The 17,109-nt window shown below is 40.6% G+C and overlaps 1 protein-coding gene across 1 annotated transcript; it reads right to left on the minus strand.

Annotated features, from left to right (window-relative positions):
* On the minus strand, positions 1 to 16,624 carry HIGD1C (HIG1 hypoxia inducible domain family member 1C). The gene is given in 3 exon segments (XM_060113618.1): positions 1 to 65; positions 10,426 to 10,560; positions 16,531 to 16,624. Coding segments are annotated over 3 exon segments (294 nt in total).
* Positions 16,625 to 17,109: the final 485 nt, after the last annotated feature.

A 17,109-nucleotide genomic window follows, 5' to 3' on the forward strand; every position in this document is an offset into this window, starting at 1 on the left:
TCATTTTTTGGACACATTGAAGGATCGAGGTCTAATATAATCCTTATACATAGAATAGAGAACACCTAGAAACAAAAAGATGTGTATCAGTAGAGTATCCATGGGAAACAAACACTGAATTTCTTCACTTGTATTTTTTTCTAAAACCAACCTACAATTAAAAAACAAACAAACGCCCTCTATCTTATTAATTTTTGGCTTGGATCATATGAGTGACTCCAGGAAAAAAATACAAAAAACAAAAAACAAATCTAAGAGCCCTTTAGGATCAGTATAAATCTGAATTTATGACATTACAATGCCACCCTAAAGTTTGAATTTTAAAATATTGGTGAGAAAGGAAAGTGGGAAGATTTGGCTAGATCTTGAGATAAAAACAATAGGCACTTCAACTTAGAAAACATCTATTCAGTGTCTACTAGTACTCAGTATTCTGAAGAAAAGCAAAGTGAATGGATCTAATCCCTGCTTGTAGGGATTTACAGTCCAGTGGATGAATTAGTTATGTTTAGGCAGATGAGATAAATGTACATCTTCCCCAAGGATGAGGTCCTAGGGCCATGCAGAAACGGGGGAGTGGCCAGGGAAAATATCCTGAGGAAGAGAGGAGCTGCTTCAGTGAATTCAAGGGATGTCAGCAAATGTTCACATCCAAAGCAAGTTAGAGGGCTTCCCTGGTGGCACAGTGGTCAAGAATCCGCCTGCCAATGCAGGGGACACGGGTTCGAGCCCTGGTCTGGGAAGATCCCACATCGCGGAGCAACTAAGCCCATGTGCCACAACTATTGAGCCTGCGCTCTAGAGCCCACGAGCCGCAACTACTGAGCCCGTTCACCTAGAGCCAGTGCTCTGCAACAAGAGAAGCCACCACAATGAGAAGCCCGCGCTCCACAACGAAGAGTAGCCCCCACTCGCCGCAACTAGAGAAAGCCTGCGCACAGCGACAAAGACCCAATGTAGCCAAATAAATAAATAAATAAATAAAAAAGAAAAGAATCTGCCTGCCAATGCAGGGGACACAGGTTCGAGCCCTGCTCCGGGAAGATCCCACGTGCCATGGAGCAACTAAACCCATACGCCACAACTACTGAGCCTGCGCTCTAGAGCCTGCGCGACACAACTACTGAAGCCCTCGTGCCACAACTACTGAAACCCGCGTACCTAGAGCCCGTGCTTCACAATGAGAAGCCACTGCAATGAGAAGCCCACGCGCCACAACAAAGAGCAGCCCCTGCTTGCAGCAACTAGAGAAAGCCCGCACGCAGCAACGAAGACCCACGGCAGCCAAAAATAAATATATAAAAACCAAACAAATAAAGCAAGTTAGGGAGTCACAGATTTAAACTACAAGTCACCACTCTCGCCATCCATATCAATTGTCAAGGCATCAGCTATCTAGTAGATTGTCTGAACTAAACCTTTACTTCATTTTCCTTCAGCTTTATTTCTGATACCTCCTGTTAATACCTACAAAAAGTGCACAGAGCCTAAAGGGTAAGTTCTCATCTCAGTTAGATAGCAAATTAGATATCTGCAGAAATAATTATTAACCTCTTGCCTACCTCTTAAATGTTGGTGTTCCCTGGAGTTCTGATCCCAACCCTTTTCTCACCTCATTCACACCTGTTGCTTCACTGGTAAGCAAGTTAGATCTCTCTTCTGAATGTGAGACCCATGTATAGATTATATAATATGTGACATTTCCATATCCCATAGTTAGGTGGCCTCCAAAAGTTTAAAATTGTATATAAGTAAATATGTTGAGCATGCCCCTCAAAATGCACATTTATTTATAAACCGTATAAATGTACTACGATCAGTCTGTATACTGGTAAAGCTTTTTTGTTTTTGTTTTTTATTGGCTACACAGTGTGGCATGCATGCGGGATCTTAGTTCCTTGACCAGGGATCAAACCCATGCCCCCTGCATTGGGAGTATGGAGTCTTAACCACTGGACTGCCAGGGAAGTCCCGCTTTTTTGTTTTTAAGATAAAAATATTTTCTTCCCATGTCCCCATGGACCTCCTTATACATCAACTAGGGTATGAGTACTGTAATTTAGAGACATCTTCCATAGGCATCTTACTCAGTATAATATAAAATTAAGAGTTCAGGCTCTGGAATAGATTGCCCATGTTACTGTGAACAGGAAACCTTTCCTCTCTAAGCCTCAGTTTCCTTACCTGTAAAACAGGATAATAACAGTACCTACCTCATTGAGTATTGTTGTCTAATAAAGACTGGTCATGAGCCCCTTGCATCATACCTGAATTTATGCTAATTAGGTGACTCATGGTGGGCTCCTAGGTAGCTTCAGGATGTGGCTAGTCATGCCAGAAGACCAGCCATGTGATTAGACTTGCAGGGAGGGGAGTAGGACTGGAGATTGAGTTCAGTCATGTGGCCAATGATTCAGTCAATCATGCCTACATAATGAAGCCCCAGTAAAAACTCTGGACACTGAAGCTCAGTGGAGTTTCTTGGTTGGTAAACACACAGATGTGCTGGGAGGGTGACATGCACCAATTCCACAGGGCGAAATTTTGAGTTTGGGACCCTCCCAGACCTTACCCTATGTGTCTATTTGGTCCTGATTTGTATACTTTATAAAGAAATTGTAATTGTGAGTATGGTGCTTCCCTAAGTACTATAAGTTCTTCTAGTGAAATATCAAACCTGAGGGAGTCTTGGGAAACCCTGAATTTGTAGCCAGTTGGTCAGAAGTGCAGGTGCTCTGGGAAACCTCAGTGGCAGTGTCTGAAAGAAGGGTGGTGTTTTGGGGAACCATGTCCTTAAACCTGGGGCATCTGATGTGAGCTCCACGTGGTTGACATCAGTATTGAGTTGTCCTGCAATACACCAGGTGGTGTCCCAGTAGGTATTAAGATTAAATGAGATAATGATATATATAGCAGAGTGACATACATCATAAGCACTCATTATATGTTATTATTGTTTTATCCAATATGTACTCATCCTCTCACCAAACCTGTGCTTTCTTCTTCATTCTTTTTTTTTTTTTTTTTGCGGTACACGGGCCTCTCACTGTTGTGGCCTCTCCCGTTGCAGAGCACAGGCTCCGGACGCGCAGGCTCAGCAGCCATGGCTCACAGGCCCAGCCGCTCAGCAGCATGTGGGATCTTCCCGGACCGGGGCACGAACCCGCGTCCCCTGCATCGGCAGGCGGACTCTCAACCACTGCGCCACCAGGGAAGCCCCTTCTTCATTCTTTTTATGTGTGAAAGGCACACCTTTCATCTCATTGCCCAGACCATAAACCTAGGAGTCATCCTTGATTCTTCCTTCCTTCCTTTTCCCAATCACTTAGTTGCTGAGTCCTCAGTATTTCTAGAATCCATCTCCTCTCTGTTGCCATTGCCACTGCCTTAATTCATATCCAATTCATCATCTAATTGGCTTCTGCCTTTTTTCTCCCCTCCTTTGCAAATCATCTCTAATCATTTTCTTTTTCCTCTTAACACTTTCTTCATGGTGATATAAATATGCATGGAAAATAGTTCATAAAACTTAAATGACCAGATTAACAGATATTTGTAGAATGAACACCTGTAATTATGGGTCAAGAAGTAGAATATTACAGGCATCCTGGAAGCCTCCAGGTTTCCCTTTCTGATCATATTCCCCTCCCTTTTTCATAGGTAACCACTGTTCTGAATTTTATGATAATAGTTTTCCTTGCCTTTATAGTGTGACAGTCTGTTTAGTATCCCTAAACAAACAGTTTCATATTGCCTGTTTCTGATCTTTCTGTACAGCAGGCATCTCTCTTTTGTTTTTTGGCTGAGTGGCATGTGGGACCTTAGTTCCCCAACCAGGGATCGAACCCACACCCCCTGGATTGGAGGTGCGGAGTCTTAACCACTGGACCACGGAGTCTTAACCACTGGACCGCCAGGGAAGTCTCCTAGCAGGCCTCTTTTAGATGCTGTTCTGACTGTTACTCCCCTGTTTAAACCCTTCACTGGCTCACTTCACCTTTTTACTCCTCAACTAGCAACCATATAAATCTATTGGGGGATTTGTTTTATATCAATTTAACTAAGCTGTTACTGTGTTTTCCAGAATTCCCTTCCCTGCATCGTTCCAGGTTAGCTTGGCCATAGAGACATTTAACTTGAGATTTGAAGGTGAAAGTTGAAGCAGGAGCTGCCAAATTCTTTTTGCACTTGGAAGGCTTGGTGCAGAACACCAGGTGCTATTACAGCTTGTGTATGTTGTTGTTTATCTGCTGGCTCACCTCGCCGTTGATGGGCAGCAGTCAGGCCCACAAATCCTTCAGCTCCTTCTGGATCTCCTCCATTAGCTTTTCTGGCTCCTGGGCCAGGTGTGGATCAGCTCCATGATAGAGGGTGTCAGCTTTTCCTGAAGGTCATGCCATGATCAAGGTTGGAGTCAGCAAGACTCTGACTCAAGTTTCCATTTGTCTTTGTGGGTTCCAGCTCACCCTTGCAGATTCTAGTTTATTTTTCTTTCCCAATCGCTGCCTTGTTAACTTCAGGTGCCAGCATTAGAAATATAACCAGCAACCTAACATGGACTGTTTAGCCAGTTCCCAAAATTGCTTGAGGTCATATCTCTATAATAAATCTCTTTTTATATATCACTACTAGTAGTTTTCCTTCTCTGATTGAACCTGACAGATCCAGAATTTGGTATTGGAAGCTTCCAGAGGAACATAACTCTGAACATTGGTTCTCTGAATTGGTTCTGGGTTATCGGGAGTTGGTTCTCTGATCTGATTAGATTTAAAGGTATTAATGGGCTTTTTTTTTTCCCCTCCAGTGGCAAAGAGTATGCTAGCCGTCCATGGCATGTGGTAGCAAAACATTAAAAAAATGATCACCTTGCAGACACCCTTATTCAGGTGCCTATAGAAAGCAAGGCTTTGGGTGATCAAGTATTTATTGTCATAGAACATTTAGTGGAAATAAGGAGTATAATAAGGTTAGTAACTTTTAAGTGTGCTGGAGAACTTGGGAAAACTATATGATGGGCTCATGGCTTTAAATTCCTAGCTCAAGGTCTTGTGAGGGACCTGAAAGCTTTATGACTTTCTAAAAAGAAACTCTTAACTCCTGTAGCCTTGAGACTGGTATTTTTGAAAAATGTACACAGGGGCTAATCCTGTGAGTGACTAATCACAACACAAATTAAATTCCCAAACTCATAACACCTCTTATGTTAAAGTTTAGGGCATTGGGGTCTTCCCTGGTGGTCCAGTGGTTTAAGACTCCACACTCCTAAAGCAAGGGGCAGGGGTTCGATCCCTTGTCAGGGAACTAGAGCCTGCATGCTGCAACTAAAAAACACCCTGCATGCTGCAACTAAAAAAGACCCTGTATGTCGCAACGAAGATCCCTTGTGCTACAACTAAGACCTGGTACAACCAAATAAATAAATAAATAAAGTTTAGAGCACTGCTTTGGAAGGCATGGGACTCTGAAAATTGGGATGGGGACATATAAGCAGATTCCAGTGAAACTGGGTCCTTGATCCCCTATATCTTACTGAGACTCCTTTGCCAGTAGAAACAGTCCTTCTCTCTGTCTGAGAATGACTGAAACTTGGACCAAAAAGTAGTCTCCACTAAATGAAGTTGAAATACCAGAACTTCCTTAGTATACTTCCACGGTACAGCAGTGATTCTTCTTTACTGGGGCAATTTTGTTCCCCAGGGAAGTCTGGCAATGTCTGGAGACGTGTTTGGCTGTCACAGTACAGGTGGGTACCATTGGCATCTAGTGGGTAGAAGCCAGGGGTGCTGCTGAACATTCTGTAATGCACAGGACAGTCCTCCGCAACAAAGAATAGTCCAGTCCAAAATGTCAATAGTGCTGAGATTGAGAAACTTTGCCATAAAGGAAGGTATCCAAAAGCTTAGGGAGATTGGAATGTTAGACTGGATTTATCCTGCTCACTCACCCCCTAAATATATCTCCTTCCTTCTGCAGAGCTGTGAGAAGTACATTTGTTAAGGGAGCCCTGGCCACCTTGAAGAGGTCTATGGTAGTGATTTCCTATAAGCCAAAAATGACAGTAGGAATTTCTGGGCTCCCTGAATTCAGTAGGGATGATGGGATTGTGGGGTGGCAGGGGTCAAGTGGCAGCTTTTAATTGACAAAGACAAGGAAAGCATGATTACCATAATGGGCAGCAAAGCCTAAGCAGTAATCAAAATAGTCTAAGCCACAAAGATCTTTGGCATTGGCTAATTGATTATGTTGTACCTAGAGTTGAAAGTGGTGAGCAGCATGTAAGCAGAAAAGCTCTAGGTCTGGCGAACAAAAGTTTGACTTGAATCATCACAATAGAGAGCCATGGCCCCTCAACCAATTCCCAAATTTGAGTCAATTCATAGACCCAAAGTCCCTGGAATAAACGAGAGGTCAGATCTCCTTAAGGAAAGACCCTGTTTCACAGCCAAAAATGCAAATACTATAAATCCTCCTTCTAGTCTTCCCCAAAGGCACCTATGACTATTCAGCAGGGTGCCTGTGCAAGAGGAAGGGGAAATAATCACATTTGTGGGACATTGTTAAATATTGATTTTGAATTGATACTAATGCCTGGAGAATTAGTGTGTTCTACCAGTCGAACTAGGAGTTTATGGTCAGGTCAGTGGAGTTTTGCTGTGGGTCTATTTTACAGTTGGTCTGGTGGGTCCCTGAACCTACCTTATGTTATTTCCCCAGTTATGGAATGTGTAATTGGAATAGACATACTCAGCAACTATCAGAATCCTCACATTGGTTCCCTGACCTGTGGAGTAAGGGCTATTATGGTAGGGAAAGCCAAGTGTAAGCCACTGTTGGTTTTTTAAAAAATTAATTAATTAACCTATTTTTGGCTGCGTTGGGTTTTCATTGCTGTGTGCGGGCTTTTCTCTAGTTGCAGCGAGTGGGCTTCTCAGTGCGGTGGCTTCTCTTGTTGCTGAACCCAGGCTCTAGGCGCGTGGGCTTCAGTAGTTGTGGCACGTGGGCTCAGTAGTTGTGGGACATGGGCTCAGTTGCTCTGCAACATGTGAGATCTTCCCGGACCAGGGCTCAAACCCGTGTCCCCTGCATTGGCAGGCGATTCTTAACACTGTGCCATCAGGGAAGTGCAGTGTAAGCCATTCTAAATGCTTCTATTACCAAAGCAATACTGCATTCCCAGAGGGATTGTAGAGACTACTGTCATCATCAAGGACGTTAAAGATGCCAGGGTGGTGATTCCTACCATATCTCCATTCATTTTGCCTCTTTGGCCAGAAGACAGATGGATCTTGGAGAATGATAATGGATTTCTATAAACTTAATCAGGTGATCAGTCTAATTGAAGCTTCTGTATGGGTGTGGTTTCATTGCTATAGCAATCAACACAATTTTTGCTATTTGTTTTGCAGCTATTAATCTGATTGATTGCTTTTTTCTGTATACCTTTTAGTAAAGATCATCAGAAGCAGTTTGCTTTCATCTGGCAGGGCCAGCAGTATATGTTCATTGTTCAGTCTCACGGCTGTGTGAACTCTCCAGCCCTATGCCACAATCTAGTCTGCAGGACCTTGATCATCTCTCTATTCCACAGGACATCACATTAATCCATTACATTGATCTGATCTATCAAGGGTAAACTGCTACTATATTGGTAGGGTAAGGAGGAGTGTGTCTGGAATGTATACCTTCTGGGGCCTTTCTTAGTAGTCCCATGTCATGTGATTAAAGAAGGTGGAAAATTATACCCAGTACAGGAAGGATCATTAATGACCCAGATCATTTAAGAATGTTTGGGTCTGGGGAGGGTGGGAGGGAGGGAGACACAGGAGGGAAGGGATGTGGGAACAGATGTATATGTATGACTGATTCACTTTGTTATAAAGCAGAAACTAACAATAAATAAATAATAAAAAATAATAGGTGTTGGAAAAAAAAAAAATGTTTGGGTCAACACCCCAGTCAAATAACCATGAATAGCCAAGGTGCTTTCAGAAGGCAAAGGGTGGATGAAATGGCCAGTGGAAAAACATAGTTATAATATGAGCCATGATCATCCGACCAGTTGCAGAAACAAAGACTGTGATAGTTATGAATATTTCTTCCTTATTTTGATATGAATACACTTGTGTATACAGTCACCAATTTTTTTTCTATTTGCCATTTCCATTTACCTACCATCTAATATACGAAGTATTAATAGTAGTTAACTTTATATCTCAGGATTTAAGTCATAGGATATCAAAAGGGAATATGACTCAGCTCAAAGATGAATCAACATCACCCAAAGATGGACAAAGGGATTTTGTATCCTCTTTTGGGAGAGAGTTAGCATGTTTTTGGTTATACAAGGGATGGTTGATTTTGCCATTGTCTTTATTTGAAGGTAAGTGTATTAAAAGAGCTGTATATGGATGACAGGTTGATAAGGGATAGACAGTGACGGATTTGTAATGTATCAATTTAGCTAAACTATAACTAGATTTTCCAGAATTCCTTTCCTTTCATTCCCTGAAAAATTGCACAGGAGACATTTTGCATGAGATTTAGAAGGTAGAAGTAAAGCAGCAGCCAAATTCTTTTTACCTGGGAAGGCACTGTTGCAGCGTATTTTTGCTTATCTGCGGGCCCACCTGGTTGGCATGGGGCAGCAGTCAGGAGTGCAGCTACCATGGCTCCTGCTGAATTTCCTCTTTCACCTTCTCTGACTCCTGGGCCAGGTCCATGTTTAGCTCCAGGATGAGGGGCATCAGCTTTTTCTATGTCACTCCATCATCAAATTTGGAGGTTTAGAGATGGTGAGAAATCCATAAGGATTCCAGACCATCCTGTGTGTTTCAGCTCATCCTTGCAGGTTTCAGATTTTTCTTGCTTCTCTCACTTTTCATCTACCTTTTCTAACTGCTTGCGCTGCCCACTTCAGGTCCCAGATCCTGATACATAAGCAAGAGCCTCACAATTACATAAGTCCAAATACCTAAAATAAATCTCTTACTATATGTTACTACTCCTAGTTCTGCAGTCTCATCAAACACTGATTGATTCACCTACCATACCAAACTGTGTCGAGTTCCACTAACATGCCATGCTTCTGTGCCTTTGTTTTTTTCCTCTGCCTAGAATCCTGACCTCCTTCTCTGCTTAGTTAATTCCTCTACATTCTTGGCTCATCACATGGTTTGCGTCCTTAGAGAAGCCTCCCTGGACTCTCAGCCCTAGTTAAATGCCTCTCCTTTGTGCTTGTGCTTCCATAGCAACCTGTGTTAATCTTACTGTAGTACCTCTGACTTTATATTGTCTTCTGCTCTTGATCTCTCTCCCTAAGGAGATTAAACTAGTTGAGGGTAGAGAGTTAGTCTCACTGCTGTATCTCTAGACCAGCACAGTGCCTTGCACATAGCTCATGCTCATAAGTGTTTTCTGAATGATGAAAATGAGGCCTTTTACTTTGTAGTAAAGTTTCTTGTTGTATTTTGTTCAAGACTCACATATCACAGCTCATAGTAAAAAGGTAATTACCATATAACTCCCTATAGGCAAGCCCCACACCCATCATCCCATAATCCTAGACCTACTCAGGCTGATTCTACTTTGCACAGCATGAAGGGGAGCTAAGAACATTGTGACTTGTTCTCATTAATGTAGACAAAAATTTTAGGTAATTTAGGTCCCAAAGTAGACTCCTTGTTAGAACTAAATGATTTAGCTGTTGATATAACCTGAATCAACCAGATAATTTTACACCCATTCTTTGGATTTGACTGTGTAAATATTGCTTAATTTATAGACTAATAAAAAATTACCTATTGCTCAAGCTTGGAATAGCTGAGTTATACAGGGTATAAACTATTCACTGCTCCTTTCACTATAAAGGATAACAGAAACTATAACCTAGTTCTCCACTGGGTTTTTCTTTTTTTAGATTGAAGTATAATTCACATACAATTTGAATTTATGTTGTACAACATAATGATTTTATATATGTATGTATTGTGAAATGATCACGATAAGCCTAGTTAACATCTATTACCATATATAGTTACAGAATTTTTTTCTTGTGATGAGAACTTTTAAGATCTACCCTCGTAGCAACTTTCAAATATGCAATACAGTATTATCGACTATAGTCACCATGCTGTACATTACATCCCCATGACTCGTTTCTTTTATAACTAGAAGTCTGTACCTTTTGCCTACTGAGTTTTTTTTTTCAGTGCTTAAAATACCAAGAGATTAAGCCTATAACTGGGCAGCAACCTCAACCAAGTGAAGATCACTGTCTTTCTTACCCTTCCTCCTCCATTACACCATCTTGACCCAATATTCATGAATGAATATGAATGAATAAATAAAAATACTAATATGAATGGATGAATAAATCAAAATACTCTCAAAGACAGCTGAACACAAGATACAAATTAAGCAGGTTACCTAGAGTCACAGCTCTTACAACAAATCCTTGGGCAGCAACTCTTATGTGAATAAGATGAATGGACATTTTCTAATCTCTTCTGTATTTTAACTTGTAAAGACCATAGGGCCCCACAGTTGTAAAGCCTGCTATCCCTGTAAATTTAAAAAGTAGGGATTATATAAATAGCTGGCTAAAATTCCCAAGAGCTTAGAGAATTGAATAAAAGACTGTGCAAGGGATCAGTACCTGGAAGATAAGCCGGCAAGATACCAAAGGATACTTCACTCATGGATTCAATATTTGCAGTTTTGACTCTTCCCAGAAAAACCTGAATTGTATACTATAGTAACTTGTCTAGTAATTTCTAATTTTCCTGAGGCATGGCTTCAAATTTATAGGCTGCAAGCCTTTTATTTGGGGCAAGTCACTTAACCAGTGAGTAAACCAACCAAAATCTCAGCATTCATAGCTTTTGGGTGTTTGGCTTTATTCCTCTCTACTTGTTATTAAATAAGAAGTAAATCTAGTAAAGGGAAAGAAACTTTACTCTTCTGTGAAAATGAGATATTAAATTTTAATGAGAGGTAAAAAGGTCTGAATATTTGCATGAGAAGTATGTGACTCTGGGAAGAACTGTGATTCTAGAAAATTCCAAAAGCCCATACAAATATTTCTGTATTCACTACATATGTCAAGGGGTGAATATACTGCTGGGACAACCAAGATTCTGTGTAATTCACTCTAAAACAGAAAACTGAATAGGAATCAACTGAATAGGAAAAATTCTAGAAAGCGATTTGAAACACTGAGAACTTAACCCATGACAAATCAAGATAACCAAATAACAGATAAGGGAAAAACTATTTGAACTAACTTGGATTTGTATCTCACACCAGACCCTACAAAAAAAGTCTGGATGGGTTAGAATTAAATATGAAAATAAAAATATCAACAAAATCTAGAAGAAAATAGAACAGCATATTTATAACATCTAAAAGGGGGTAAGGTAGACTTAAAAAAAGTGACAAGGACAAAAATGCTATATTTTGACATAAGAGTAAAGGAAACTTTTGCATAATAAAAGTGTGGCTCTATTTTGGGGGATCTCTCTTCTATTCTATTGATTTATGCATCTATCCCTTCATCAATACCACACTGTCTTGATTACTCTATCTATATATTAAGCCTTAGTATCTCGTAGGAGTGATTCCTTCCACTTAATACTTTTTTTTTTGTTAAAGGTATCCATCCTTGAGATCAACTGCCTCCTTTTTTTAAAAAAATTTATTAAATATATTTATTTTTGGCTGCGTTAGGTCTTCGTTGCTGTGTGCGGACTTTCTCTAGTTGTGGCGAGTGGGGGCTACTCTTCGTTGTGGTGTGTAGGCTTCTCATTGCGGTGGCTTCTCTTGTTGTGGAGCATGGGCTCTAGGCGCCTGGGCTTCAGTAGTCGTGGCACGCCATCTCAGTAGTTGTGGCTCGCGGGCTCCAGAGCGCAGGCTCAGTAGTTGTGGCGCACGGACTTAGTTGCTCCACGGCATGTGGGATCTTCCCGGACCAGACTAGGGCTCGAACCTGTGTCCCCTGCATTGACAGGTGGATTCTTAACCACTGCACTACCAGGGAAGCCCTACTTAGTACTTTTTCTTTTTTTGTTTGTTTGTTTTTTTGTTTTTTTGTGGTACGCAGGCCTCTCACTGCCGTGGCCTCTCCCGTTGTGGAGCGACCATGGCTCACGGGCCCAGCCCCTCCGCGGCACGTGGGATCCTCCCAGACCGGGGCACGAACCCGTGTCCCCAGCATCGGCAGGCAGACTCCCAACCACTGCGCCACCAGGGAAGCCCAGTACTTTTTCTTAAAAGAGGTAGTTTTAGCCATTCTAGAACTTTTGCCTTTATATAAATTTTAGAATAAGCTTGTTTCTGTCTACAAAAAAAAATTGCTGGGATTTTGATAGGAATTACAGTAAACCCGTAGATGAGTTTGGGGAGAATTGACATCTTTATTGAGTCTTACAATCCACGAACACAATAGTCTCTACATTTATTTAGGTCTTCTTTGATTTCTTTCATTAGCATTTTGTATTTTTTCAGCATACAGATTCTGTACATGTTTTGTTAAGCTTATACATAATCATTTCATTTCTTCAGAGTGATTGTAAATGGTCTTATGTCTTTAATTTCAGTTTCCATATGTTTGTTGTTAGTATATAGAAATGCAATTGATGTTTATGGACGATAGCAAGTTTTTTTTTTTTTTTTTTTTTTTGCTGTACGCGGGCCTCTCACTGCTGTGGCCTCTCCCGTTGCGGAGCACAGGCTCCGGACACACAGGCTCCGCGGCCATGGCTCGCGGGCCCAGCCGCTCCACGGCATGTGGGATCTTCCGGGATCGGGGCACGAACCCGTGTCCCCTGCATCAGCAGGCAGACTCTCAACCACTGCGCCACCAGGGAAGCCCGATAGCAAGTTTTGATTAACTACTGGCACATGTTTGTCTCTGTGGGTGGGTGAGGATATATTTTTTCTCTCAGAGTGGAAATAAGAATCAGAGTAAATAATCACATTTATATGTATATATATATATATATATATATATATATATATATTTTTTTTTTTTTTTGTAGTACGCGGGCCTCTCACTGTTGTGGCCTCTCCCGTTGCGGAGCACAGGCTCCGGACGCGCAGGCTCAGCGGCCATGGCTCACGGGCCCAGCCGCTCCGCGCGGCATGTGGGATCCTCCCCAACTGAGGCACGAACCCGTGTCCCCTGCATCGGCAGGCGGACTCTCAACCACTGCGCCACCAGGGAAGCCCTATATGTATATTTTGTAGGCTGATTAGTAATAAGTGAAATTGAAATAAAAATGACAAACATAAAAACAGCAAAAAACAAATAACAGTTAAAAGGACAGTGGCAGGTACATTGAGAAACAGGTACAATGCTGAAAGCTCTGTAAGTTTAGCCAAATCTTTCTGGAAAGAACTCTGGAAACATATAATAAGTGACATTAAACTGAACATGCTTCCCGCCCTGGAAATTCTACTTTGGGGACATACTCCAAGGAAGTAAGCAAAAGAAAAGTCAAGAAGTTGACACAAAGATGTTTATGGCTGCACTGTGTATGAGGAAAAACTAAACCCAAATGGCCCAAACAGAGGAAAAACTACCATAGCTATAAAAAAATTACAAGTATAGGAAGTACTAATATACAGAAATGTACTATGAAATGTTATGTGAAAGAAGCAAAAACAAATAATCTATCAACACAGAGTGTAAATACATATAATGTACACACAGACCTTAGCAGTATTCATAAGATTTTAAACAATATGAATAAATTATAATGACAGAAGTTAAGACAACAAATTAAAATGTTCTGTAAATTATTGACAGGATACTCTGTCCTGCAGCAGAAAATACTTAGGAGATATTCTTAATAAAACAATAGCTAACAGGGCTTCCCTGGTGGCACAGTGGTTGAGAGTCCGCCTGCCGATGCAGGGGACACGGGTTCGTGCCCCGGTCCGGGAGGCTCCCACATGCCGCGGAGCGGCTGGGCCCGTGAGCCATGGCCGCTGGGCCTGCGCGTCCGGAGCCTGTGCGCCGCAACGGGAGAGGCCACAACAGTGAGAGGCCCGCGTACCACAAAAAAAAAAAAAAAAAATTTGTATATATATTATTGAATAGTTTGTTAGCTATTGTTTTTTGTTTTTTGTTTTTTTTGCGGTACGCGGGCCTCTCACTGTTGTGGCCTCTCCCGTTGCGGCGCACAGGCTCCGGACGCGCAGGCCCAGCGGCCATGGCTCACGGGCCCAGCCGCTCCGCGGCATGTGGGAGCCTCCCGGACCGGGGCACGAACCCGTGTCCCCTGCATCGGCAGGCGGACTCTCAACCACTGTGCCACCAGGGAAGCCCTATACAAATTTTATCAGATATTTTTCTAGCAAAAACTTGGCTCTCTTCCCTTATCAAATCAATACTCTGTTCTTACCGAAATTTGTTTTGCTTCTTTTAGAGATTAAAGTCAGCACCTCTACTGTTTTCTATACGATGTCTCTGTAGTTTGAATATAACTGAATTTAGTTGGAAACACTTTTATCTTTCTACTTTAATCATGCTAAATGTCTCTGGAAAAACAATTTAATTTACAGCAGGCACAGTGATTAATCTCTGTTCATTACAGTGATCTGTTCAAGTGGCACTGAGTTCTTGAATTATTTTGTTAGTTAAAAATGCTAAAGAAGAGGAATAAATCACTACAAAATTATTTGCCTCCATTTCTTGTGCTACTACAAGCCTTAATCAAATTAAGTGGAACTTTCAAACACAGAATATTACTATAAAGTAAAATTTTGATTCTTTTTGATATGTGAATAATGACACTTATAAAGTTGCTAGATTTGTAGTGGCATTTAATGGAAACATATGACTTATACCTATTTAGAGGCTTTTGTGGAATTAATCACAAAGTTATGTACATCTGATTTATATATATATATTTAAAAAAATTTTATTGAAGTATATTTGTTTTACAATGTTGTGTTAATTTCTGCTGTACAGCGAAGTGATTCAGTTATAATATATATATATTCTTTTTCATACTCTTTTCCATTATGGTTTACAACAGGATATTGAGTATAGTTCCCTGTATGTACATCTGATTCAAATAAGTTATTTTAATAGTTTCCAGACAAAGAAAGCACAAGGAAAGAGGCATGGCTGAAGTATTAAATAATAATGCCTAGGGCAGCTAAAGCATCCAAAAGAGAAAGAAGAGAAAGCTTAGATTTTAAAACATAATATTGGTGCTTAGATTTTATGGGTTTTTTTTTAAAGTCCACATACATATAGTATTTGTTTAAAATGTAAACATATCAAATATGTGCTGGGAAAGGATAAAGAGGCTAAGACTCCAGGTATAATTAGAATAATACTTCTTTAACCTGGAGTTTACTTAACCATCAACTTCAGCATCTGGAACACATCAGGAAGCCAGCAACAAGCCACAGAGCATGAACACCACAAAGTTCATGCTCTCAAGTGTACAGGTAGACCCAGGCTTTCATTCAGAGCTTCTTTACTCTGAATTGACTCATGGTTCTTTTAAGCGTGGGTATCTAGCTTCTGACACCACAGAACATTATTAGAAGCAGAAGTTTCTGATGGTACCCAACAGTAATGGAAGAAACAGAAAAGTCTATAAACATCGACACAAGAACTTAAAGTTTGGAGTTGATTAGAGAACAAAGAGACATGTAAATCTTCCTCAACTCATGACAGGGTTACACCTTAAAAAACCCATCGTAAGTTGAAAATACTGTAAGTCAAAAATTCATTTAATACACCTCACCTGTTGAACATCATATCTTAGCCTAGCCTACTTTAAACGTGCTTGGAATACTTACATTAGTCTCTAGTTAGGCAAAATCATCTAACACAAAGCCTATTTTATAATACAGTGTTGAATATCTCACGTAATTTATTGAATATTGTACTGAAAGTGAAAAACAGGATGGTTGGGTACAGAGTGGTTGTAAGTGTATTGGTTGTTTACCTTCATGGTGGTGAGGCTGACTGGGAGCTGCCACTGCCCAGCATCATAGAGAGTATCATACTACATATTGCTAGGCCAGGAAAAGATCAAAATTCAAAGTATGGTTTCTATTGAATGCGAATTGCTTTCTCATCATCTTAAAGTCAAAAAGTCATAAGTTGAGGACTGTCTATATACATCTCAAGAGTCTCTAATAGGCTCTGTATAATAATAAACTGCTGCTGCTGCTGCTGATTCTGAGTCATTACAGAAAAGTTACAGTCCATTCAATCAATCCTATTTAGATTGTCTGGGAACTACTAATTTTCAATAGACTGCTAATGAAAATGGATTAAACAGAATAAAAAATTGATGCTTCATAATAATGAGTTAATATTTACTGGGGATTTGCCATACACTAGAAACTGTGTTGAAAGTGTAACTCATTCATGCATAGAAGGGGTTAGCTCCAATTATCTGAAAACATTCAATTATATAAACTATTTCAATACTCAAGGATACTGGGTAAGTCATTATTGTTTTATTAGAAACAGCTTTACAGTATCCAGTCAAAGCTTGTACTTACCTACAGGGACAAAGGGGGAATTTCTAGATTTCCTGATCAGTTGGGATAACTGGCCTTCGTCCTCATCTGCTGACCACTAGTTATCTGAAGACATTTTTCTCTCTAGTAACAGTAGGGGATAATCAAAAAGAATCTGTTTCTGTCTCCCAATATACTCTTGATTATGTGTTCTTCTGTCTTCATTTGCTTGACATGCTTGTCTGCTCAACTGAAATAAACAGTTATCTTTCCTTCACCCTTTGCATTGTGGAGTCCTTTCATTTTGTTTAGGGGTGGAGGAAAGAAAAATATACAAAGAGAGATAAATGATAATCAGATTCCATGAATACAGAGTAAAAACACAGATCATAAGTGTGTTATTTAGTCCCCTTTCACTGCTTGGCATTTGAAATCATTGGGAACCTCGGAACTTCTGCAAACAGTAAGAACACAGAGTTTCTTTCACAAAATATAGTTTTAAAGAATGATGGCAGTGCCAACATAGGCAAAACTACCTCCAGATTTACAGGTGATGGGAGAATGATCACTCCAGTTCTGCAGAATGTGTAAGGCATTATAAAGCACCTACCATGTACCAGA

Source organism: Mesoplodon densirostris, chromosome 11 (genome assembly GCF_025265405.1).
Source record: "Mesoplodon densirostris isolate mMesDen1 chromosome 11, mMesDen1 primary haplotype, whole genome shotgun sequence".
In the NCBI taxonomy this organism is placed as follows: Eukaryota; Metazoa; Chordata; class Mammalia; order Artiodactyla; family Ziphiidae; genus Mesoplodon; species Mesoplodon densirostris.